The sequence below is a fragment of the Pogoniulus pusillus genome, chromosome 8 (assembly GCF_015220805.1).
Source record: "Pogoniulus pusillus isolate bPogPus1 chromosome 8, bPogPus1.pri, whole genome shotgun sequence".
In the NCBI taxonomy this organism is placed as follows: domain Eukaryota; kingdom Metazoa; phylum Chordata; class Aves; order Piciformes; family Lybiidae; genus Pogoniulus; species Pogoniulus pusillus.
This window is the reverse complement of record NC_087271.1, coordinates 36,965,511-36,990,605: the sequence shown is the minus strand read 5'-3', so window position 1 is coordinate 36,990,605 and position 25,095 is coordinate 36,965,511. Positions and strand designations below refer to the sequence as shown.

The 25,095-nt window shown below is 50.0% G+C and overlaps 1 protein-coding gene across 4 annotated transcripts in view; it reads right to left on the bottom strand.

Annotated features, from left to right (window-relative positions):
* Positions 1-2,780: 2,780 nt before the first annotated feature.
* The window catches only part of EDEM3 (ER degradation enhancing alpha-mannosidase like protein 3), a 51,160-nt gene continuing 28,845 nt past the window's right edge, over positions 2,781-25,095 (bottom strand). Inside the window, exons 10-21 of one of the 4 annotated variants that reach the window (XM_064148072.1) lie at positions 24,141-24,266; positions 22,783-22,866; positions 21,243-21,326; positions 20,417-20,541; positions 19,769-19,934; positions 15,959-16,113; positions 13,985-14,138; positions 13,340-13,534; positions 12,416-12,581; positions 11,167-11,352; positions 9,795-9,842; positions 4,217-8,416 (exon numbers count right to left, since the gene is read on the bottom strand). In XM_064148072.1, the coding sequence (XP_064004142.1) occupies positions 8,010-8,416; positions 9,795-9,842; positions 11,167-11,352; positions 12,416-12,581; positions 13,340-13,534; positions 13,985-14,138; positions 15,959-16,113; positions 19,769-19,934; positions 20,417-20,541; positions 21,243-21,326; positions 22,783-22,866; positions 24,141-24,266 (1,896 nt within the window). In that variant the 3' untranslated portion in view covers positions 4,217-8,009. Of the gene's footprint in view, positions 2,893-4,216; positions 8,417-9,794; positions 9,843-11,166; positions 11,353-12,415; positions 12,582-13,339; positions 13,535-13,984; positions 14,139-15,958; positions 16,114-19,768; positions 19,935-20,416; positions 20,542-21,242; positions 21,327-22,782; positions 22,867-24,140; positions 24,267-25,095 lie in introns of those variants that run through there. The other 3 variants (XM_064148073.1, XM_064148075.1, XM_064148074.1) reach the window with 3 other exon arrangements.

Genomic DNA, 25,095 nt, shown 5'->3' with positions numbered 1-25,095 from the left:
TCACTGCATTTCGGTCCTGCAGCCTCTCCTGGCCATCTCTGAACTAAAGCTCCTAAGCTTGGAACACAGATCTGCACTACTAGCAGGTGCCTCCTTGGTTGATGCCATTCCAAGCCCACCTGGGAATTGTGAACCTGGGCAGCCTGCTGTGGGTGCCCCTGCTCTGGCAGAGGGATTGGGACTTGATGGTCTCCAGAGGTCCCTTCCAATCCCTATCATTGTGTGATTCTGTGCTCTGCTGAGGGAGCTGGGGGTGTGCAGCCTGCAGAAGAGGAGGCTCAGGGCTGACCTCATTGCTGTCTCCAACTACCTGAAGGGAGGCTATAGCCAGGTGGGGTTGGGCTCTTCTGCCAGGCAAGCAGCAACAGAACAAGGTGACACAGTCTCAAGTTGTGCCAGGGGAGGTCTAGGCTGGATGTTAGGAGGAAGTTGTTGTCAGAGAGAGTGATTGGCATTGGAATGGGCTGCCCAGGGAGGTGGTGGAGTCTCTGTCCCTGGAGGTGTTGAAGCCAAGCCTGGCTGAGGCACTTAGTGCCATGGTCTGGTTGACTGGCCAGGGCTGGCTGCTAAGTTGGACTGGCTGAGCTTGGAGGTCTCTTCCAACCTGCTTGATTCTCTGATGTTTTCTGTGCAAAGCAGTAGCTGTGAGCCTTTATTCTGAGCTTTGTTGATAGTGGCAACCTCACCTGACCAGCTCCATCAGCAGGAGGTGTTGCCCTGAGCTGGTGTTAGCTCAGCATGCGACGTGGGGCTGGCACCTGGTACCCTAAACACCCAGAGCCGGAGCAAACAACGTTCTCCATCACTGCAGCCTTACCTTCCTCCATGCCAAGTCTTCAAGGTGTGAGTTGAAAATGTGTTCACAGGATGTTAGGGGTTGGAAGGGACCCAAGGAGATCATCGAGTCCAAGCCCCATGCCAGAGCAGGACCACACAATCTAGCACAGATCACAGAGGAACACATCCAGACAGGCCTTGGAAGGCTCCAGAGAAGGAGACTCCACAGCCTCTCTGGGCAGCCTGTGCCAGTGCTCTGGGACCCTTACAGGAAAGAAGTTCCCCCTTGTGTTGAGGCAGACCCTCTTGCTGCAATTTACACCCATTGCTCCTTGTCCCATCCCAGGGAGCAAGTGCTCCCCTTACCTATCCTTACACACCTAAAGCAGTGCTAATAATGTTGAGCCCCAACTGGCTGTGAGGAGCTAGAAAGCTGCATGTGGGAGCCGGGCGATGCTCGCAGGCTTCTGGCATTCTGCTTTTGTGTCTATTAATAATCCCCTGGAGTGAGTCAGATGGAGATGCATTTATTCACCCAGCCCCAGCGAGCTGCTACCCAGAAATAGCAGCTCTGTAATTTCTGATGATGCTGGAGTGCCAGGGCGGCCAAGATTGACATCATTTAGCAGGGATGCTCCTTGCCTGGCAGCCGGATTGCCGCTGTCGAGCCCCAGAATCAACCTGGGCCACCACATGCTGGCTTACATAAAGCAGGCAGGAGAGCTGGCCTGGCTGGGAAGGCCTTTTTGCCCTTTCCTCCACATCTTTGGCCTTTTTTCCCCTCAGCCTTGCTTGCTAATTCTCTTAAAGCAGAGGGTGAGGAGCACTGGGCTGGAGGGGGGGCAGGGAGGCAGCTTCTGCAGTGGAAGAGAGGAGCATACCCATCTCCAGCCACCACCACTGACTCTGCTGCTCACAAGGAGAAGCAGCCCTAAAGCACCAAGCCTAAAATGCAGCAGAGGTGGTGCAACCAGCTCAAAGTTGCTCAGCATTTCTCCTTGCCCTCCTTGCTGCTCCATGTTTCTCTGTGTCAAGTTCAGGACTCCTGCCCAAAACCCAGCGACTCCTTGCCAGCGCTGTGAAGATGAAGGCAGCAGCCGGTGAGAAGAGCTGGGCAGGATGCTCAAAGAGAGGCTGAAACTGCTTCTGTTTCTGCTCATTCTCTGCCCTGCACTTGTGCCATCAGGCCTGTCCTGGTGTCGCAGCTGGTGGGGAGCTCCAGCTGTGCCTGAGTGCTCTCCAAGAGCTTTCCTGTGATGGTGCTGGAGCCCTGGAGCAGGCTGCCCAGAGAGGTTATGGAGTTTCCTTCTCTGCAGAGATTCCAAACCCACCTGGACATTGTGACCCTGGGCAAGCTGCTGTGGGTGACCCTGCTTTAGCAGGGGGGGAGGTTGGACTGGATGATCCACAGACGTCCCCTCCAAATCCCTTCCCAGGATTCTGGGTGGGTACCACTACCCAAGCTCATCTGCACTCAGCCCAGCCCTGGCGCCACCCCCTCATGCTGTGCCCTCCATCAAGGATTAACAGCCATGAACTTGCCCACGCTGAGGTTTAACATCCAGGGTGAACTTTGGCAGGCAAACGTTGCTGGCCAGAGGCCACTCCAGCTGGGAAGGGTTATTAACATTATCTTTTTATGTAGCACTTAGGCTGCAAATGGGACTCCTGCCACACTCAGCTCCTGGACAGCATGAATTATGGAACAAGCAGCAGTTGAGGCTGTTTTTGTCAGGGCTGCTGAAGTCCTCCAGCTTGGGGTGACCTAACTGGAAAGTGGAAATGTGACAATGGAGGAACAGCCAAACCGGTGCAGTGAAGCTTAATTAAAGGTGAGTTTAACAGGAGTGCTCCTGAGGAGTAGCAGCATTGGAGATCAACCCAGAAACGAACTGGACATTCCTGACTTCTTGTTCTAAGAGAGGCAGGGCAGGGGGCATGCTCTGGCCTGGCAGAGGACAGCTGATAAATGAGGAGGGATGGTGGAGGATGTTTCTGCTGGGACTTACCTAATCAGGCCCAGGAGAGAGCAGAGAGGTTTGTTGCTTCTCGTGACAAGCTCAGTAGGCAGCCTTGCACTGAAGGTGTCTCTGCATTCTCACTGCAGGAGAGGGCCTGAAAAACAATCATAGCAAATGCCCAAGTCATAGCATGAGAGAGGTTGGAACAGCCTGGTGAGAGGAGGCTGCTGACAGCCTTCCTTACGCTCTGCCACACAAAAGGGTTGCTCTGCTTGTGCTTGGCCACGCTCCCTGGGAAGTTATCCCTGTCCTGCACTGCAGCCTGCCTGCTGCTATCCCCAGGGCTGTGCACCTCTGAAGCTCAACAAGGGCAAAGGTAGAGTCCTGCAGCTGGGGTGCACCTGTACAGGTGAGGGGCTGACCTGCTGCCACGCAGCTCTGTGGAGAAGGACCTGGGAGTGCTGTGGACAAGTTCACCATGAGCCAGCAAGGTGCCCACACGGACAAGGTCAGTGGTGCCCTGGGGTGCATTAAGCAGGGTGTGCTCAGCAGGTCCAGGGGCATTCTCCTGCCTCTCCCCTCTGCCCTAGGGAGGCCACATCTGGAGCACTGGGTCCAGTTCTGGGATCTCTGGTTTAAGACAGGGAACTACAGGGGTGAGTGCAAGAGAGAGCTACAAAGACACTGAGAGGCCTGCAGCATCTCTGTGAGAAGGAAAGGCTGAGAGACCTGGGGCTGTTCAGACTGGAGAGCAGCCTGAGAGATCTGATCAGTGCTCAGTGAGAGGTTTGTCTACAACTACCTGCAGGGACATTGCAGCCAGGTGGGGTTGGTCTCTTCTGCCAGGCCACCGGCAACAGGAGAAGGGGACAGAGTCTCAAGTTGTGCCAGGGGAGGTCTAGGCTGGATGTTAGGAGGAAGTTGTTGCCAGAGAGAGTGATTGGCATTGGAATGGGCTGCCCAGGGAGGTGCTGGAGTCGCTGTCCCTGGAGGTCTTCAAGGAAAGCCTGGCTGAGGCACTTAGTGCCATGGTCTGGTTGACTTGATAAGGCTGGGTGCTAGGTTGGCCTGGCTGAGCTTGGAGGTCTCTTCCAACCTGCTTGATTCTATGATGATTCTATGATGACTCTAAAGGGTGGGAGGCAAGAGGAGGTTAGGGCCAGAGTCTTTTCAGTGGTGTCGTGACAAGGGCCAATAGGCACAAACTGGAACCCAGGAGGTTCCATCTGAACAGGAGGAAAAACTTCTTTGCTGGAGCCCTGAAGCAGGCTGCCTGGAAAAGGTGGACAGATTCCAAACCCACCTGGACACTGTGCTCCTTGGGCAAGCTGCCAGGAATGACCCTGATTTTCAGCAGGGGCGGGGGGCGAGCTGGGTGATCCCCAGAGGTCCCTTCTGCCCCTAGCATGCTGGCGATGAGCAAAGCAAGGCAGAGAGGTGTCTGGGCAAGCCAGGAGCTGGTGTCCTTTCAGCAGAGCTGGGGCAGAGTATTTACATTTTATTAAATCTTTACAATCAGCAGTTATAATCAAGTACACAATTATGTACAGGAGTTATGTACACCTTAGCCCAGGCTGTTACATCACAGTACAGAGTCGCCCTTAGAAATCTCCTACAGGCTCCCCAGCAGGCAGTAAAACCCAACAATGCTCTTACAGCACCTGTTATTAGACATCTCTCCTAAGAAAATAGAGGGCTGTAAAGTGGGCTGGCTAAAAACCCAGAGAGTAATAACCTTATAAAACCCCAACATACAATATTTCATTCACAGAATGGGTCTTTCCCCCCCCCACCCCTATGTTCTGACTGATGTCTTTAGCAGATGTCCTCTGGTTTTAACCTCTCCATCTAAACTCAGCTGTGCCTGCTGCTGTGCCTCCAGGCAGGCTAGCAGCAGCAGGAGGAGGAGGAGGACCAAAGCTGGGCTTGTTGTGAAACTTCATTAAGAGACAATAAATGTAAACAATTAAGAAGATTCTTCTAACAATCAAAGGATAGACTAATTGGCTGCTCTGAATTACATGGCATGGAGTAAGTGCTAGTTCCAGCTGTGATTCCTGAACTCTTCAGTGCCCAATACCATAGAAACAAATGTACAGTAGAGAGAGGTGATGACTGATTAATGATGCACCAGCAACATGCCACACAGAAGGAGCAGACCTCTAAAAACTTGGAGGAGGGGGGAACCTTACTCCCCTCTCCAAAAGGTTTTGGTTTCTGGATGCATACATTCTTAAAAGGAAAGTGAATTGAATTTGGGGATTCAGTTCAAACTCTGAAACCAAATTATTCCCAGAATGATACGAAAAGGTTCAGCTGAAGCCTATTTCCTCAGCATTAAGTACAAAGTGAAAACAACCTGAATACAGCTGCCCCTCCTTCGTTTAGCCCTCTGGCCCCAAAGGTTAACCTTACCCCAGTTCAGTTCTGTAAACAAAGCTATGGCTCTCCTGGTGGGCTCAGAAGTTAAACGTAGAACAAGCTAAAACAAAGAAAACCAACCTGAAAGGAAGGAGGCAACACTTAATCTGAGGTAGGCCACCACCAAAATTCTTCTTCCAATTCCTAGGGAGCTCTGGGGTCACTCAGAATCCCCCCGAAGGGGGCTGCTAATGTCTGCTGCTTCAGCAGCACGATGTGGGAAAAAGCAGTTAGCTAAAACCAAGCTGGTGATGGCAGGGGAAGGATCTTCTGAGCACACTTCAAACCTACACCCAGGTTTTCTGCAAGTAGAAGAAGAGAACCTGCAGTTGGCTTCCTGGCAGCTGTAACATAGTGACCAGAGGGCTCCTATAGCTATCAAAATGATTCCACCTCCGCCACCAACGCTAACGAGTGTGAAGATGAAGGGCATGGGCAACAAGGATGCTCCTTTTGTGGCACTAAGCACTGACAGACCAGAGGAGTTATCAGAAGAAAGAGTTTGATTTGCACACGAATGGTGGCGACCCCGCAGCTGACTGCAGCTGGCCACACGGCTCACAGCCTGGTGCTACCAGGGGAGTGCAGCACCCTTGGGTGCTGACTTGGGCTCCAAGGACACTTAGAAGGCTCCCCTGCTGGAACACACACCAAGAACCTCACTTAACACGACAGCCACACAAACAGATTCCCAAGCGAACCCCCAGCTGCTGCAAGCTCTGCTCCTTCCCCCCAAGGCTGCAGGCAGCTGCTGGTGCAGAGGGATGAGGACTGCATGGCAAAGCCGCTGTGTTCCCAAGGACACTTAGTCACTGCCCGGCTGCCTCCTCGCAGTGGCCTCTGACCTGAGCAGCGCCACTGAGCACTGGGTTTTGGGGTGATGCTCTGCCTGGCTTGCTCTCCAGAAGCTGCCTGTGCACCAGACAGCTGAGCAGACATGGAGACAACACTGGCCTGGGGTTTCCATGCCCATGCCCTGCAGGAGGACACGAATGGGTCCAGTATGGCTCTGGCAATTAACAGCTGCACATCCAGCATGCACCACGTCACCAGCTCCGTGAAAGGTGCAGTTCAGACTGGGGCTGCTTTTTCCCCCTTTCCTTTCCATTTTAGCCTTCATCTTTACCCAGGTGCAGCATATAGGCAGTGTTAATTTACTCTTTCATATAAAACAACTCTCTGAAGCACAATTCACCACAAGCAGTCTCTATAAATCAAGTGACTTGAGTATTTTGGCAGTTTCTTTGGACACAGTCAAAACGTCTCTGGGGAGCTTAACCATCCCCAGTTTTATTTCAGTGGTGAGGTTTGCATCATTGGGATAACAAACTGGGACTCACACTTTGCTGTAAGGAACTCCCAAAGCCCAGAGTAACAGACCAGCCATCCCCACAGCTCACACCACTACACTGTGGCCCCATCAGCACTTCACTACTGGTACTGGCCTCACTGCCTTGCAGTATCACACCGGTAGAGGTTTGCATATCAAAAGAACGGCAGCAAAGTGAAGCTGTTAGAAGTCAAACTTGTAGGAGAAGGAAGATGTTTGTTAGATCAGCTGTGCTTAATGTCCTGGCAGAGACCACTGCCACTTGAAATTCCATGCCTTGGGGCAGAAGAGTTTTTCAGCTTGGAAAGCCAAATGTAACATCTGCCTTGTCTGCTCTGCCTTAACTTCAAGCATAACCTCCACAACACACCACAAACCTTTAGCTGCTTCCCAATGCTGTCTCAGTTTCCCTGATCCCAGAGTCCCAAGACCCCAGGGCTGCCTCAGTTTTCCTGATCCCAGGGTCCCAAGACCCCAAGGCTGTCTCAGTTTCCCTGACCCCAGGGTCCCAAGACCCCAAGGCTGTCTCAGTTTCCCTGACCCCAGGGTCCCAAGACCCCAAGGCTGTCTCAGTTTCCCTGATCCCAGTGTCCCAAGACCCCAAGGCTGTCTCAGTTTCTCTGATCCCAGAGTCCCAAGACCCCAAGGCTGTCTCAGTTTCTCTGACCCCAGGGTCCCAAGACTCCAAGGCTGTCTCAGTTTCCCTGATCCCAGGGTCTCAAGACCCCAAGGCTGTCTCAGTTTCCCTGATCCCAGTGTCCCAAGACCCCAAGGCTGACTCAGTTTCTCTGATCCCAGAGTCCCAAGATCCCAAGGCTGTCTCAGTTTCCCTCATGGGGCTTGCTTCCAAAGCACAGGTTGCCTTTGGTTTATGGTTTCTCTGGCTGGAAGTGAAGCAGAAGGAAAACAACTCGCATGTCATCGTGGTTGCTCTTCATGGTAACAGATGGAAGCAGTGGCCAGCAACACAAAACCTCAGTATGATATGTCAAGACAAAAATCAGCCTGCTTCTAGCTGTATCTTGAAGACACCACAACTGGAAACATAACCTCACCTGCTGCTATCAAGAGAGGCTTTCCCCTCAGCAGAGACCAGTGAAACCACACCTTTGCTCCAAGCAGAACAGCAGCTGACCTACTGCCCTGAGCTGCTCTCAGGGATAACCATTAGGTGGTACATTAATCCCGCAGCGCTCGACTTCTGCTTTCCAGAGACCAAGGGAGGGTGACCACTGGAAGCCTGGAAGGCAGAAGCTGGGCTGGTTCCCTGAATCAGCCTCCTGGGCTACAGCACCATGCTGTGGAGCCAGGCAAATGCTTGGATTGCACGTTCCCATTGTCAAAGAGGACAGATTCAGCCAAGACAAGCAGTGGGTGCTGGGTTGCTATGGTATTTTCCAGGTGGCACCTGGCTGCTTGCCACAATACTGAATATGTTTTCTAGTTGTCAGATCTCAGGGCCTCACTTCCACCCAAAGAGTTCTCCATCTGTTTCCTAACAAATAAGTTATTATTCCAAGTCATAGCTCATCCTTCTCCATCATTTCAAATGCCTCTATATCTTCATTCCAGTCTGCTAATATGGATTCCATAGGCTGGACTTTACTATCCCAGTTAACTTTGGAATTTGGCTCTGTCTCAGTCTGTTGTTCCTGAGGCTGGCTGTCCCCTGGTGGACATGCTGGCTCTGGAGCACCAGCCTCCTGGCGTCCAGGGACGGAGGAATCCTGATTTGAAACAGAAACACTGTCACTGGCTGTGTCAGCAGGAGATAGAGAGTCAGAGTCAGTAACATCAGAGCTTTCTCCTTCTTCGGGTTCCTCGCTGACTGTGCCAACATCCTGAGATGCTGAAGCAGCTTCTTCTGAATTCGGTTTATGTGAATCATTTTCAGACAATTTCTGGTCCATATTCTCCACTTCCAAGTCTTTGAGAGGGAAGAGAAAAAACATGGTTTGAAAACTCCCCCAGGAATGCAGCAGTTCATTATGTATTGCAAAAGCAAGGTCACTTCCCTTGGCTTTATGCCCTCAAGGAAGTGCAGACTTACCACTGATAGCTACTGTAAAGGAACTCCTTTTATAGAGAGAGGGGAGAGAGGGCATTTAAAGACATTCTAAACAAGGGTAAACAGTGAGACTAGTTTGGGTTTCTCAAACCTCACACAGCCATAGAATCAGCCAGGGTTGGAAGGGACCACAAGGAGCAGCCAGTTCCAACCCCCCTGCCATGCCCAGGGACACTCTACCCTACACCAGGCTGGCCAGAGCCTCAGCCAGCCTGGCCTCAAACACCTCCAGCCATGGGGCCTCAACCACCTCCCTGGGCAACCCATTCCAGCCTCTCACCACTCTCATGCTCAACAACTTCCTCCTCACAGCCACTCTGAATCTCCCCACCTCCAGCTTTGCTCCATTCCCCCCAGTCCTGGCACTCCCTGAGAGCCTAAAAAGTCCCTCCCCAGCTTTTCTGTAGGCCCCCTTCAGATCCTGGAAGGCCACAAGAAGGTCACCTGGGAGCCTCCTCTTCTCCAGACTGCACAGCCCCAACTCTTTCAGTCTGTGCTCACAGCAGCGCTGCTGCAGCCCTCTGAGCATCCTCGTGGCCCTGCTCTGGGCACACTCCAGAACTTGATCAGAGAGGGACTTTTTACAAAGGCAGGTAGAGACAGGAGCAGGGGCAATGGCTTCAAACTGGAAGAAGCTCGATTTAGGTTTGACATGAGGAGGAAATTCTTCCCCAGGAGGGTGCTGAGGCACTGGAACAGGTTGTCCAGAGAAGCTGTGGAGGCTCCAAGTCTGGAAGTGTTCCAAGCCAAGTTGGCTGGGGCCTCAAGCAACCTGCTCTAGTAGGAGATGTCCCTGCCCATGGCAGCAGGGTTGGAACTAGATGATCTTAAAGGTCCCTTCCAACCTAAACCACTCTGTCATTCTGTGAATAGTGACTTCTGGCTCAGTGCTAGCTACCACCCTTCAGTCCTCAGCAAATCCCCACTGTGTGCACTGAACTTCAACACTGGAGTTTAAAGCACCCAGATTCCACTGCTAAGCAAGTGGGAGTCAGGCAGCATTTCCTAAGTTTACTGAAGTGTTAAAGAGAGCCAAAGCTGAAGCCTCCCTCACCACATCCCCACTCAAAAGAACTAACACAACATATCTCAAGTAGTGATAGAGCTTTACAAGAGCTGACTTTTAAGCACAGCAAACTCTGGAGCTTGCTGTTTGAGCCTAGTAAGCAGGCCAGTGGTATTGCAAGACCTGCAGAGAGTTTAACTGCTTAAGCCACATTTAACACAGGATACTTACTGCTATCAATAATGTAGTTTGGAATCATTTTACCTTTAAAGATTGTTGCTGAGATTCCAAATGGAAGCATGAGGAGAGGAGAAGAAGCAGATAGAGATTACAAATTCTCACATGTGTTTACTGTTTTGTTTGAGCAGCTTAGGCACAGAGAGAAGCAGGAGGCATCAGTAAGCAGCTGTGAAGAACACTGCAGCTTTCAGCACATTCACCTTTGCAAATGTGCAGGAAATAAATGCTGCCACTGAGAGATTTGATCTTGTAACTACTCTCCTTGGACAAAGTGGGGCTAGAAAGGGAGGCTCACAAAAGGAAGGCTCAGAATGATCTGTCACATGCAAACCCTTTAATTGGGAACATATTAGCTTGCAGTTTTCCTGCATCATACAAGCAAAACCTGTGAGGTCAGCAGGCTCATTGCTCACTTCTCCTTAGATAGGCAGAACAGCTGTAACAGTTCTATCTTTCCTTTCAGGTACCAAGGATGTCACTGGGGAGCTTGGTAAGAGAAAGGCATTTACAATGTAGAGCACTGCAAACACTCATCTCTTCCTGACACCACTTCAAAGCAGATGATGATAAAAGGGGTTCAAACAGGATCCAAAAGGCTCCATTTCCTCATTAGTCAAACTTAGATTACTTGAATCACAGAATCAGAGAATCAACCAGGTTGGAAGAGGCCTCCAAGATCAGCCAGTCCAACCTAGCACCCAGCCCTGTCCAGTCAACTAGACCATGGCACCAAGTGCCTCAGCCAGTCCTTTCTAGAACACTTGCAGGGATGATGACTCCACCACCTCCCTGGGCAGCCCATCCCAATGCCAATCACTCTCTCTGACAACAACTTCCTCCTAACATCCAGCCTAGACCTCCCCCAGCACAACTTGAGACTCTGTCCCCTTGTTCTGTTGCTGGTTGTCAGGGAGAAGAGCCCAACTCCATCTGGCTACAGCCTCCCTTCAGATAGTTGTAGACAGCAATGAGGTCTGCCCTGAGCCTCCTCTTCTGCAGGCTGCACACCCCCAGCTCCCTCAGCCTCTCCTCATAGGGTTTGTGCTCCAGGTCCCTCACCAGCTTTGTTGCCCTTCTCTGGACACTTTCCAGCACCTCAACATCTCTCTTGAATTGAACTGACAACTTATGAGCAGCATTTCATGTTGATGTGAACTTGAAGGGGGGAGCAGGTAACAACACTCCTCAGAGAAAGGCTTTTTGCTGCAATAACCAACACCAAGGCCAAAGAGCCCAGCAGAGCTGCCAAGTAACATGTGTGCACCCTTGGGTGGCAACGGAAATCACGACAGCGCCAGGGCAGAGACAGAGGCTGGACTGAAGAAAGAACCTCCAAAGGTGAAGAACCACTCTCTGATCTCACCTCTGTCTTTTGCTTTATCAGAAAGGAGCACCTCCACAGCCTCATACTCCCGGATGGCATCCAGGATGATGTTCCCTTCCTTGTTGAAGAGGAAGAGCATGGGAATTGTGATGTCGTCGGTGTTCTTCCCGTCGCCAGCCATTTGGAAGAGAGGAGCCGTGTCACTGCTGCTTCCCTCGTTGTCATCTGGCCAGTGCACACAAGGAGAAGCAAGTGATCCTTCTGTTAAGCAGACTACACCCCCCATCTTCCACAGACTTCCCACAGCCTTCTGCTGCCCAGCTAAGAGGATGCCAGGCAGAAAAGCTGAAGCTGGTTGTGAAACGCCAACTTGCGGACTTGTTTCCCTTAACATGTCTCACTCCTCTCTCAAGTCTGCCTCAGCAGGTAGCAGACAGCACTACTGCAGCTCTGTGATCATACAATCAGAGAATCAAGCAGGTTGGAAGAGACCTCCAAGATCATCCAGGCCAACCTAGCACCCAGCCCTAACCAATCAACCAGACCATGGCACTAAGTGCCTCAGCCAGGCTTTTCTTGAACGCCTCCAGGGACGGTGCCTCCACCACCTCCCTGGGCAGCCCATTCCAATGCCAATCACTCTCTCTGTGAAGAACTTCTTCCTAATATCCAGCCTATACCTACCCTGGCACAACTTGAGACTGTGTCCCCTTGTTCTATTGCTGGTTGCCTGGGAGAAGAGGCCACCCCCCACCTGGCTACAATGCCCCTTCAGGTAGTTGTAGGCAGTAATAAGATCACCCCTGAGCCTCCTCTTCTCCAGGCTAAACAGGCCCAGCTCCCTCAACCTCTCCTCATAGGATTTGTGCTCCAGGCCCCTCACCAGCTTTGTTGCCCTTCTCTGGACATGTTCCAGCACCTCAACATCTTTCTTGAATTGAGGGGCCCAGAACTGGACACAGTACTCAAGGTGTGGCCTGACATGGCACCAAGTGTCTCAGCCAGGCTTTGCTTCAACACCTCCAGGGATGGTGACTCCACCACCTCCCTGGGCAGCCCATTCCAATGCCAATCACTCTCTGCCAACAACTTCCTCCTAAATCTGCCAAGCCCAGTGACAATCATCCATCCCAAATTGGTTAGCCACCCTTTCTACACAGAACCAGATGACCCAAACCTTCTTCTGAAAGCACATTGTCCTCTTAGAGAGTTCAAGGGCTGCTTGTCAGCTGTCCACCACCTCCAAGCCTGTCAAGCACCTCTAGATGAAGTGAGGAACTTTGCTTACCAATAACAATGCCTCCTATTGCTCCAGCTTTCTGAATGTTTCGTGCCTTTTCAGCAAACATGCACTGGCCTCTCTGCATCAGAGCAATCTTCTCTTTCACTGCTTCAGGATTAGTGATCTCTGAGCATCCATTATATGGCTTAATGGTTGCAACAAATCCTCTTGTCTGTTTGGAGAAAGCCAAGAAGGGAGAGAGAATTAGAGCACTGGGTTTAAACTTGCAGAAGATCCCTAAGAGTTTTCATTCCTTCAGTTAATCTAATGCACTTGGTGACAGGAGACAATGTTGTGCCACTACAGGCAATCTTTACCCTGATCTGGAGTTCTGAGAAGCAAATGAATGACCAAGTGAAAACCTAAATCTTCCATCTGCTGTATTTTGTGAGCTGTTGCTGTCTCTGGAAAATGCTTTTCTGTGGATTGCTGGCCTGGAACTCCTCTTTGGGGCTGAAGCTTGCCCAGAGTAAGCCACTGGGTTGTCCTGCTGCTTCCAATAGGGTCCACTGCCTCTGATATTTTCTTCTTCCACCTAGACACAGCCTTTTATAAAAGCTTGTATGAAAACAGCCTACTCTAACTCAGAAATGGCTGCTGAGAACTTATGGCTGACATGGGAGGAAAACTTCCCCTTGAATTAATCTCTCTTAAGACCTGCACTGCAGTCTGCATGGATTTGTTTCCAAAAATCCTACTATATATGCATATTAAATCCTGACTAATCACTCAAGAGCAGAACACAGACTGCTAAGTCACCCATCTAACAGACTGTCCCTGCTGTCATTCCTGTGCCCTGTCATTTTAACCACTGTAATGACCTGCTCCTCTAGCAGCCATCCTGATCCAGAACCAGTACTGTAAAATTCAGCCTGATGGAATTAGGAAAGCAACAAAGCTACAAACAGTCTGCATCCACAGCTTCCATACCCCTGCTTTGTGTTTGGATAAGTCCATCCCAAATTGTGCTGGTCCAGCAGTCAAGACCACCCTGCCAAAGAAGGGATGGGAAACAATTTGAACAGCACGAGGAGGTAGCTGTTGCTCTTTCTGCTGCTGACTGGAGAGCTCAATCATCTCCTGCATGAAGCGTAAGCCATCCTCAGCATCCAGGGAACTTGCTGCCTGAGAAGAAAGAAACATCAGCAGTTTCTTCTGAAGTGGTTGAGAAGCTTGAAGTTATGTTTGCTTTGGACCACTGCTACAGACACTTGAAAGCACAGGGCAGATGCTCCCTGGCACTCATTCATCATCTCAAATAGGGAAGTTAACCTTTCGGCACCTCCATCCCGCAGAAGACTAAAAACACACAGACCAAGTGGAAGTATCTCACACTGAGATCTTTTCAGAGAAGGTGCTGTTAGCTGCTTCACTTGGACTCACAGAGTCTCCATTCTAATTTAAGGGAAGATTAGTTACAAGTATTGCTGAGGGAAAATATTAACAAGCATCAGGTTGCTAGATATAGCTGCACATGCAGCTCATGTGCCTCTTTCCAGTCTGGCAGTCCCTCCTGAACCTCTTAAGTGTCAAGTATGCCTAAAGGTTTCCAAAAGAAGTTCTCTCAAGCCTTACTTGCACTGCATGCTGTACTAATTGTACTCTTCCATCCTTCAGATGAATCAAACTGACTCCCATCTTCTTCAGTATCTCCAAGTGTTCGGGATTACTGGCCATGAAATCTCTGGCTCTCAATGGTGGCTTTGGTCCACTTCCCAAACTGTCTTCTCTGCCAAAAGATATGAGGAAAAGAAACAGATTGGTGTTGAAATATAACTCTTGTTTTACTCCTACCACCCCAAGGTGAGGATTCTTTGGAGTGAGCTTGAGTACAAGCTTCAAGAGGATCCAGCTTATCAAACTATTGCTCTTTTAAAGTTGCTGGTATCATTGGTAACTTCATAGTGCAGAAAAGGACATTGCAAGGCTGATGGCAAGACTGCCACAGGCTGCCTCTCTCTTCTGAAGAGACTGCAAGTTGCAAGACTCAAGTCTGAAGAGACTGCAAGACTTTAGTTAACTTAAGACTGACTAAAATCAGCTGTCCTCAAGCAGTTGCTGCTCGGTGCTATGCATGAAGTACAAATATTAAAGAGATCATGAGAAGGACAAACTTCCTCAGCTTTAACAGACTGCCCCAAATTCTTCCAAGGAAGTGAAGTTGGGGATCTTCTCAATATCTAAAGGCCAGATGTCAAGACTCTTCACAGGACAAGGGGTGACAGCTACAAACTGGAGTCCATCTGAGCAGGAAGAAAAACACTTCTTTGCTGTGAGGGTGCTGGAGCCCTGGAGCAGGCTGTCCAGAGAGGTTGTGGAGTCTCCTTCCCTGGAGAGATGCCAAACCCACCTGGACACACTGATCCCAGGCAAGCTGCTGCGGGTGACCTGTGCAGAGGGGTTGGACTGGATAATCCCAGAGGTGCCTGCCAACCCTCACCATGCTGGGATTCCCTGAGGCTCTGTAGTATGATTTGCTCACTACAAGGAACTGCAGAACTGCTCAAGAGGCTGCAGAAATCCATTTTACAAAGCAGAGAGACATACTTCCTGCAACACTTGAGATACAATTCCCACTAGGAGCATGGGGCTCATTGAGCTCCTTTTGCTTTGAAAGCCACCCTGATTCCTGCTGGAAATGAATTCAGTCCAGCTGCTTCTTCTCCTGTAGCTCAGTTATCCACTCTGAAATGGCTATAAACTCGAGCAGAGCAAGCTGCAGTACACCTCAAGTTTCTCCTCACCTGCACTAAGAGACTCGATCTGCATCTCTGCGGTCCTGCAGCTGGGTCAAGGCAATCCCAAGCAGGACTTCCAGCCCTGAGGAGGGGGACTTGGGGATACTGGTGGACGAGAGGCTCAACATGAGCCAGCAGTGTGCACTTGCAGCCCAGAAAGCCAAGCAGAGCCTGGGCTGCAGCAGCAGAAGTGTGGCCAGCAGGGCCAGGAAGGTGATGCTCCTCCTCTACTGCACTCTGCTGAGACCCCACCTGGAGTACTGCATCCAGTTCTGGAGCCCCCATTACAAGAAAGAAGTGGAGGTGCTGGAGCATGTCCAGAGCAGGGCCACGAGGATGCTCAGAGGGCTGCAGCAGCTCTGCTGTGAGCACAGACTGAAAGAGTTGGGGCTGTGCAGGCTGCAGAAGAGGAGGCTTCCAGATGACCTTCTTGTGGCCTTCCAGGATCTGAAGGGGGCCTACAAAACAGCTGGGGAGGGACTTTTTAGGCTGTCAGGGAGTGCCAGGACTGGGGGGAATGGAGCAAAGCTGAAGGTGGGGAGATTCAGCCTGGCCATGAGGAGAAGTTGTTGAGCATGAGAGTGGTGAGAGGCTGGAATGGGTTGCCCAGGGAGGTGGTTGAGGCCCCATGGCTGGAGGTGTTTAAGGCCAGGCTGGCTGAGGCTGTGGGCAGCCTGATGTAGGGTAGGGTGTCCCTGGGCATGGCAGGGGGGGTTGGAACTAGATGATCGTTGTGGTCCCTTCCAACCCTGACTGATTGTATGACTCTGTCTCTCAGACACCACCAAAGGACAGAAAGGATCCATCTTACACTCTGGAAACTCCCCTGGGGCAGCTCTTATCCACCACATTTTTCAAAGGCTCACGAATGCTCTGAGCAAACATGGGGTCGTTTGGGAAAAGAATCTGGGTGTTGGGACAGGTCCAGTCGAAGTTGCTGTCATCCAGCTCTGTGTATTCTGTAGTCTGAAATGAGAGATGCAATCAGTGGTTAAACACACAGCAGCTCACAGCTCTGCACTCACACAAAACAACAGACACATCTAGCCTCAATGTGTGTACTCAGGACACTCAGCAGCTGAGTGCAGGCCACGTTCCAGGAAGGAAGGATGCAGCCACTTTTCTGTGCCACACCTTGGAGTAACAAAGGGTAAGTGGTTAACTACGACCCCATTCCAGGGAGAGATAAATACAACCAGTTCCAATTTGTCACTTACCAAACCTACATCCACAATTTTGTGCAGTAAGAGCTAATCCCTTCCTGGCAAACAGCATTTCTCAAGCCTGCTCAGGACACAGCTAGTGCTCCTGCACCTTTGTGTGCTGGACAACTAAAGGAAGTTGTTCTGATTTAATCTGATATTGTCTTCATGCTGAGAGGAGTAGCTGCAGACCTGAGGTCATTCCTGCTTCCTGTTACTAAGAATATCACATCTAATCCTATGAACAAAAGAGTCTCCTCCTCAGGAGCCACACAAGCTTGGAAGTCTGAATGGGCAGGGATGGATCTATGGATAATTTAATTCAAGAGAGATGTTGAGGTGCTGGAAGGTGTCCAGAGAAGGGTGACAAAGCTGCTGAGGGGCCTGGAGCACAGCCCTGTGAGGAGAGGCTGAGGGAGCTGGGGGTGTGCAGCCTGCAGCAGAGGAGGCTCAGGGCAGAGCTCATTGCTGTCTACAACTACCTGAAGGGAGGCTGTAGCCAGGTGGGGTTGGGCTCTGCTGCCAGGCAAGCAGCAACAGAACAAGGGGACACAGTCTCAAGTTGTGCCAGGGGAGGTCTAGGCTGGATGTTAGGAGGAAGTTGTTGGCAGAGAGAGTGATTGGCATTGGAATGGGCTGCCCAGGGAGGTGGTAGAGTTGCTGTCCCTGGAGGTGTTGAAGCCAAGCCTGGCTGAGGCACTTAGTGCCATAGTCTGGTTGACTGGCCAAGACTGGGTGCTAGGTTGGGCTGGCTGAGCTTGGAGGTCTCTTCCAACCTGCTTGATTCTGTGATTCCTCACACAATCTCTACTTTCAGTAAAGATGAGAGAGTTACCCCTGGCACAAACTGCTGGCTTGCGACACGTGAAGCCATGTGGAACATGTGCAGTGCTTTGGAGCCAGAGCTGGCTTGTGCTTAGCTGTGCAAACACCAGGGTGGACAGCTGGCAAGTTCACTTTCTCACCTAGAAAAACAGGTGTGCTGTTTATCTACTTGCAAGATGCCCACAACAGAAAGCCCCACTTTGTTTGCAACAGATTAGCTCATTTAAACCCTACTGAATTAGCTTATAAAAGTAGGTAAAGGCTCCCTAAAAAGCAAGGTCAAAAGGCTGTTAGTTGACTGGAATTAACACTTTGAAGTATCTCTGCTCCTAAGAGAGTACTCCAAAGAGCAGTCAGATCACTTGAAGCATCAGAGCAGTAAGACATGACCCTTCCTGTTTATGAGAATCAGTCCACACAGGATGTTAGGTGGATGCTGCCAACTAGCTCAGACCTCTTCTGGCTTCCCAGCACTCTGGTTACATGAAAAAGATTTTACCCATTCCATTGGTTCTTACCCATTTTTTTTTCACCAGCAGGTAAATTCCAAACCAGAATAAACACATTCACAGCCTTGTAGCCTTTTCACATGGGGATTTTTTTTGGACACCATTTTCAATGGACCTTTCTTACTTGCATTATGTATGTTAGAGGCTTTGACTTAGAGCTTAGGAAAACTGCACTCTGTCCCCTTTCATTGGCCTTTTATTAACACTTGTGGTTCTGAAGAGAGTCATACAATCAACTAGGTAGGAAGAGACCTCCAAGCTCATCCAGTCCAACCTATCCCCCAGCCCTATCCAGTCAACTAGACCATGGCACTAAGTGCCTCAGCCAGTCTTCTCTTGAACACCTCCAGGGACAGTGCCTCTACCACCTCCCTGGGCAGCCCATTCCAACGAGAACTACACCCTCAGCAAGTCTGCTGACCACATCAAGCTGTGTGGTGCAGCAGACAGAATGCAGGGCAGGGATGCCATCCAGAGGGACCTGGACAGGCTGCAGAGGTGGGCACAAACCAACCTCAGGGGGTTCAACAAGAGCAAGTGCAAGGTCCTGCAGCTGGGTTGGGGCAATCCCACACAAATCCAGGCTGGGCAGTGAGTGGCTGGAGAGCAGCCCTGAGGAGAGGGACTTGGGGGTGCTGCTGGAGGAGAAGCTCAACAGGAGCCAGCAGTGTGCACTTGCAGCCCAGAAAGCCAAACAGAGCCTGGGCTGCAGCAGCAGAAGTGTGGCCAGCAGGGCCAGGGAGGTGATTCTCCCCCTCTGCTCTGCTCTGCTCTGCTGAGACCCCACCTGCAGTACTGCATCCAGTTCTGGAGCCCCTATTCCAAGAGGGATGTGGAGATGCTGGAGTGTGTCCAGAGAAGGGCCACAAGGATGCTCAGAGGGCTGCAGCAGCTCTGCTGTGAGCACAGACTGAAAGAGTTGGGGCTGTGCAGTCTGGAGAAGAGGAGGCTCCCAGGTGACCTTCTTGTGGCCTTCCAGGATCTGAAGGGGGCCTACAGAAAAGCTGGAGAGGGACTTTTTAGGCTGTCAGGGAGTGCCAGGACTGGAGGGATTGGAGCAAAGCTGGAGGTGAGTAGGATCAGCCTGGCGATGAGAAGGAAGTTGTTGAGCATGAGAGTGGTGAGAGGCTGGAATGGGTTGCCCAGGGAGGTACTTGAGGCCCCATGGCTGGAGGTGTTTCAGGCCAGGCTGGCTGAGGCTGTGGGCAGCCTGCTCTAGGGTAGGATGTCCCTGGGCATGGCAGGGGGGTTAGAACTGGCTGATCCTTGTGGTCCCTTCCAACCTGACTCATTCTATGATTCCACATCTGTTAGGCCACCTCTTCAGACACCTTGAGCTAAGGGTATCCTGCCTGTCTCAAAAGTATTCACTTTTCATGCTGGGAATGAAAAGTTAAATAAAATACTTCAGATCCTTCTTTTAAATTTATACAGAGGTAAGGAATCATTTTATTTTGACACATCACTCATATTCCACACCTTTTTTTCCCCAGATTCAGTGGTGCAGAATCCCATCAAGTAAATGTGATTCACAGCTATGGGAGTGGCACTGCTCATACGATGAGAACTAGCTCCTATTAAATCAAGTGTCAGAACTGGTGTACTGCTTCTAACCAGGATTTTCCTTCTTGTTCATAGAATCATAGAATCAACCAGGTTGGAAGCTCCAAGCTCATCCAGGCCAACCTAGCATCCAGCCCTAGCCAATCAACCAGACCATGGCACTAAGTACCTCAGCCAGGCTTTGCTTCAACACCTCCAGGGATGATGACTCCACCACCTCCCTGGGCAGCCCATTCCAATGCCAATCACTCTCTCTGCCAGGAACTTCCTCCTAACAGCCAGCCTAGACCTCCCCCAGTACAACTTGAGGTTGTCCCCCCTTGTTCTCTTGCTGCTTGCCTGGCAGAAGAGCCCAACCCCACCTGGCTACAGCCTCCTTTCAGGTAGTTGTAGTCAGCAATGAGGTCACCCCTGTGCCTCCTCTTCTCCAGGCTAAACACCAGTTGTAGGTTCCTCTCAAAAAAAATAGGTAACTGCCTGAAAGCACCACTAAAAGTAACTTCAAGTTGAGTTACTACTTACTGTATTCTTTTTGGAGATGGTTTGGTTTGCAGTAGAAAGCCAAAGTGGTAACAGATGAGCTTCTGTAGTGAAGATATAATCTTCGATGTCGAAAATCATGTCTTCTTTATCAGCAAACAGCAGGTAAAGATACTTAAACATCTCAGCCAGAAAGAAGGAGTCCATTCTATGGGAAAGAAATGGATGTCCTTTAGGAAGATGCCCCTTTTCTTTTCCCCAAAGCATCAGCAAAACAAATACTCCTATTGCTCCACCTCTGAAGACTTCATGACTATTGCAGTGCAGAACAGAATTCCATTAGTGCCTCTTCCACTGAGTAGAAACTATGTTTGGAGAGAAGTGATTGGGCATGTTCAGTATCAGATACTGAAACACCCAGAACAGATACATGAGACACAGAAGCAGAAATGTACAGAACAAACAAACCTCCTTGCAAGCTTCTTCATTGGGAGTATATTTTGTTTGGAAGTCATTCATCCACTGTTATGAGACAAAGAGTTTATAGACTACGACAAACAAGCCATTTAGGGCTTGGTTGTCCAACTGAGGATAGGCAGCTACTCAAAAGCCAATTCTATTATATAAAGAGAGGAATGACATTTTCTTATGCAGTCTTTTTAAGAGGAAAACAATTGCACAAGCTTTTACCTGTCTTCATGACTTCCTGTACGAACATCCTTCATTGCAGCAAATCCACAAGGCACTCTTGCGTACTTGTTCAAGTTTTCAATGAGTGTTTTTCCCACTTCTAGATAATAAGGGTCCCCAGTAGCCTAGAAAAGGAAAACAAAACACAAACTCTGAGGTGCAGTTTGACTTGAGGTACAATTTGCAACTTTCACTCTCCTAATGCTAGTTGGAATCCAAACCTTCTCAAGTAAAGTCTACTTTATCAGTGCACTAATCAACCTGAGGTGCCAATGCCCTGCCTCTCACAGATAAGGTAGGTCAGGAATCATAGAATCAACCAGGCTTGAAGAGACCTCCAAGCTCATCTAGTCCAACCTAACACCCAGCCCTGTCTAATCACACAGACCATGACATTAAGTGCCTCAGCCAGTCTTCTCTTGCACACCTGCAGGGACAGAGACTCCACCACCTCCCTGGGCAGCCCATTCCAATGCCAATCACTCTCTCTGACAACAACTTCCTCCTAACAGCCAGCCTAGACCTCCCCCAGCACAGCTTGAGACTGTGTCCCCTTCTTCTGTTCCTGCATGCCTGGCAGAAGAGCCCAACCCCACCTGGCTACAGACTCTCTTCAGGTAGTTGTAGACAGCAATGAGATGAGCCCTGAGCCTCCTCTTCTCGAGGCTGCACACCCCCAGCTCCCTCAGCCTCTCCTCACAGGCCTTGTGTTCCAGGCTATACATTCTACATCAAAATATGCTACTCCTTCTACATATTGAAACAAACCCAAAGTTTGGATGCTAGACAAAGTGAGCAAATATGAGAGGAATGAAAGTGATCTTACTTTATAGAGGAAGTAAGTGCTTTCAGCAAATTCAGGCCTTAAAGGATGCTGAGCCCAGTGAACTCTGAAGTCTGTTGTGAATGCCTGAGGAAGAGAAAAGGACAGACAAAAATAAATGCAAGAAAGACAAGGACAGGTTAATTTCATAGAATGCACTGGGTTGGAAGAGGCCTTTGAAGGTCCTGTAGTCCAACCTCTCTGCAGTCAGCAGGGACATCTGCAAATACAGCAGGACATCTCCTGCCTCTACTTGAGACTGTGTCCCCTTGTTCTGTTGCTGGTTGCCTGGCAGAAGAAACCAACCCCACCTGGCTACAGCCTCCCTTCAGGGAGTTCCTGATTTTTTCCTAGTTTGTTAGGTTTATACAAGGGATCTTACCTTGACTAGAATTAGTAAGGGACTTGGTCCTGAACTAACCAACAAAGTGGCTTGGCTTCTTTCACAGAATCACAGAACCAACCAGGTTGGAAGAGACCTCCAAGCTCAGCCAGTCCAACCTAGCACCCAGCCCTAGACAATCAACCAAACCATGGCACTGAGTGCCTCATCCAGGCTTTGCTTCAACTCCTCCAGGGACAGTGACTCCACCACCTCCCTGGGCAGCCCATTCCAATGGCAAATTGGCTTAAATCCAACTAACTCATCTGTCAGAGTTGCTTTTGAAAGTACAAAGCACCCAAAAAAACAACCCAAAACCTCCCTAAGGAGCCAAACTGTACAATTTTAAAAGCACTCTATAAAACCTAAAACGCCATTGCAGTGCTTAGAAAGGATCCTTTGGTCTCAATAACTGCATTAGGTGAATGTGATGTTAATTAAAGTGTTCTCCAGCAAAAATAGGCTTACACCAGAGGAAAGTCAAAATCAAAACTGGAGCTGGGAGCTTTCTCCTATATTCTGGGTCATGACAGAACAAAGACACACTTCACCAGGCAAACAAGCTTCCCTGTGCAGGATTCACTTGCTCAGACACTACCCTGGTGATGCCTACAAACAAGTTTTTGTACCTGCTTTTAAGGACATTATGCACAACCTCAGAACAATTCAGTCTTTAGTTTCCCCCTTTGGGTTAAAAAAAAAAGATAACTGTGAATCAATGCTATGATATTACTAAGGAGCTGCTACATGTGGTTACACAAGTTCTGCATACTGCAGTGAGTCAAGGTTGAAATACAAAGCCCAAGAAACCACTACACAGCAGCAGCAGCTTCCTATTGTTGGGTTAATTACAACTGAACAAATATTTCATAACCAAAATACAGTTGCAGGACTGTAAGTCAGGTAGGAATGCTGTGGAAATGAGCCTGTGGTTTTAGGAACATACACCCACTGGTTTTCTTTCACAATAGTAGCTGAGACTGCTCACATAGAATCATAGAATCAACCAGGTTGGAAGAGACCTCCAAGACCATTCATTCCAACCTAGCACCCAGCCCTATCCAGTCAACCAGACCATGGCACTGAGTGCCTCATCCAGGCTTTTCTTGAAGACCTCAAGGTAAGAATCAGTTTATACAAGCAAAAAAATTACTAGCTTACCTCTGGAAGAAAGTTATGCTTTTTTATCACCTGATACAACATCTCATGAGTTTCAATGGCAGGTCTAATGTCACCCTTCAGCACCTAGAAGTGAGTAAGAAAATTAACACCAATTCACCACACATGGGAATAACATTCAAAGTCAGGCAACAATCACTGTGGGCATAGAATCAGCCAGGTTGGAAGAGACCTCCAAGCTCAGCCAGGCCAACCTAGCACCCAGCCCTGGCCAATCAACCAGACCATGGCACTAGGTGCCTCAGTCAGGCTTTGCTTCAACTCCTCCAGGCACAGAGACTCCACCACCTCCCTGGGCAGCCCATTCCAATGCCAATCACTCTGCCAACAACTTCCTCCTAACATCCAGCCTAGACCTCCCCTGGCAAAGCTTGAGACTGTGTCCCCTTCTTCTGTTGCTGGGTGCCAGGCAGAAGAGCCCAACCCCACCTGGCTACAGCCTCCCTTCAGGCAATTGTAGACAGCAATGAGGTCTGCCCTCAATGAGCCTCCTCTTCTGCAGGCTGCACACCCCCAGCTCCCTCAGCCTCTCCTCATTGGGTTTGTGTTCCAGGCCCCTCACCAGCTTTGTAGCCCTTCTCATGTAAAGCTGCTGCCTAACTTCCATGGTGGAAGTGTGATTTAGCTTCTCGTAAAGATGTAAATGACACAGCCTAAAAAAGCTGTCACTAGAGCATTAAAAAGACAGCTTGATTTGCTCTCATTACTAGCGTGAGGGAAGCAAACCCTACAGACATCCTTCTCTTGGTACTCACCATGGCCAGCAAAGCTACTGCTAACATGGCAGGAGGAGTGAGCACTGTTCTGTATCTCTGCAAATCTAATTAGCTTGATTTGTCAGCTATAGAATCTTAGAGTGAGATGCTGGCACCACCTCCAGAGGTCGAGTGCAGCCCCTGTGCCTAAGCACATTCACCTAGGGCAGGACACCCAGGAAGACATCCAGGTGGGTTTTGAAAGTCTCCAGAGAAGAAGACTCCACAACCTCTCTGGGCAGCCTGCTCCAGGGCTCCAGCACCCTCACAGGAAAGAAGGTGAGGTGGAACTTGCTGTGTTCCAGCTTGTAGTCTTTGTTCTTGCCCTGTCACTGGGCACCACTGAAAGGAGGTTGGCACCTTCATCTTGAGACCCACCTCTCAGATATTATGGACATTGATAAGATCCCCTCTCAGCCTTCTCTTCTCCACACTAAACAGTCACAGCTCTCTGTCTTGGTTCATTGGAGAGATGTTCAAGTCCCTTAATCACCCTCACAGCTCTCCATTGGATTCTCTCCACTAGATCCCAGTCTGCTTCATCATTTACTTGTTATTAACATCACCTGCACCACGAGACCTTACCTGCAAGCCAGGGAAGAAAGCTAGCAAAGAATCCATCCAGGTCCTAGCATTTAGCATTGGTTTATGAATATGAACATCAAGAAGAAGAGGTGGTTGGCTGATGTATCTCATTATTGCATCGTAGTGCTGACAAAGAGCAGAAAACCCAATGAGTTTGCATTGCCAAGACTTCTACCAAACAGACAGAGCTCACCAGGCTGGATGCTCTGTCACTGAACCCCATGGATGGCCTAGCACCAGGCACTTTATTTCAGTAGAACCTGCTCTACCCTCGTGGAATAGAATCATAGAATCAGCCAGGGTTGGAAGGGACCACAAGGACCATCTAGTTCCAACCCCCCTGCCATGCCCAGGGACACCCTACCCTACATCAGGCTGCCCACAGCCTCAGCCAGCCTGGCCTTAACTCCAGGCATGAGGCCTCAACCACCTCTCTGGGCAACCCATTCCAGCCTCTCACCACTCTCATGCTAAATATTCCTCCTCATGTCCAGTCTGAATTTACTCATCTCCAGCTTTGCTCCATTCCCCCCAGTCCTGTCACTCCCTGAGAGCCTAAAAAGTCCCTCCCCAGCTTACTTGTAGCCCACTTCAGATCCTGGAAGGCCACAAGAAGGTCACCTGGGAGCCTCCTCTTCTCCAGACTGCACAGCCCCAACTCTGTCAGTCTGTGCTCACAGCAGAGCTGCTGCAGCCCTCTGAGCATCCTCGTGGCCCTGCTCTGGACACTCTCCAGCATCTCCACATCCCTCTTGTAATGGGGGCTCCAGAACTGGATGCAGTGCTCCAGCTGGGGTCTCAGCAGAGCAGAGCAGAGTGGGAGAATCACCTCCCTCACCCTGCTGACCACACTTCTCCTGCTGCAGCCCAGGCTCTTGTTGGCCCCCAGGCTGCAAGTGCACACTGCTGGCTCACTCCCAATCATTATTACCTCTGGCAGGGCAGAGTAGTTCCC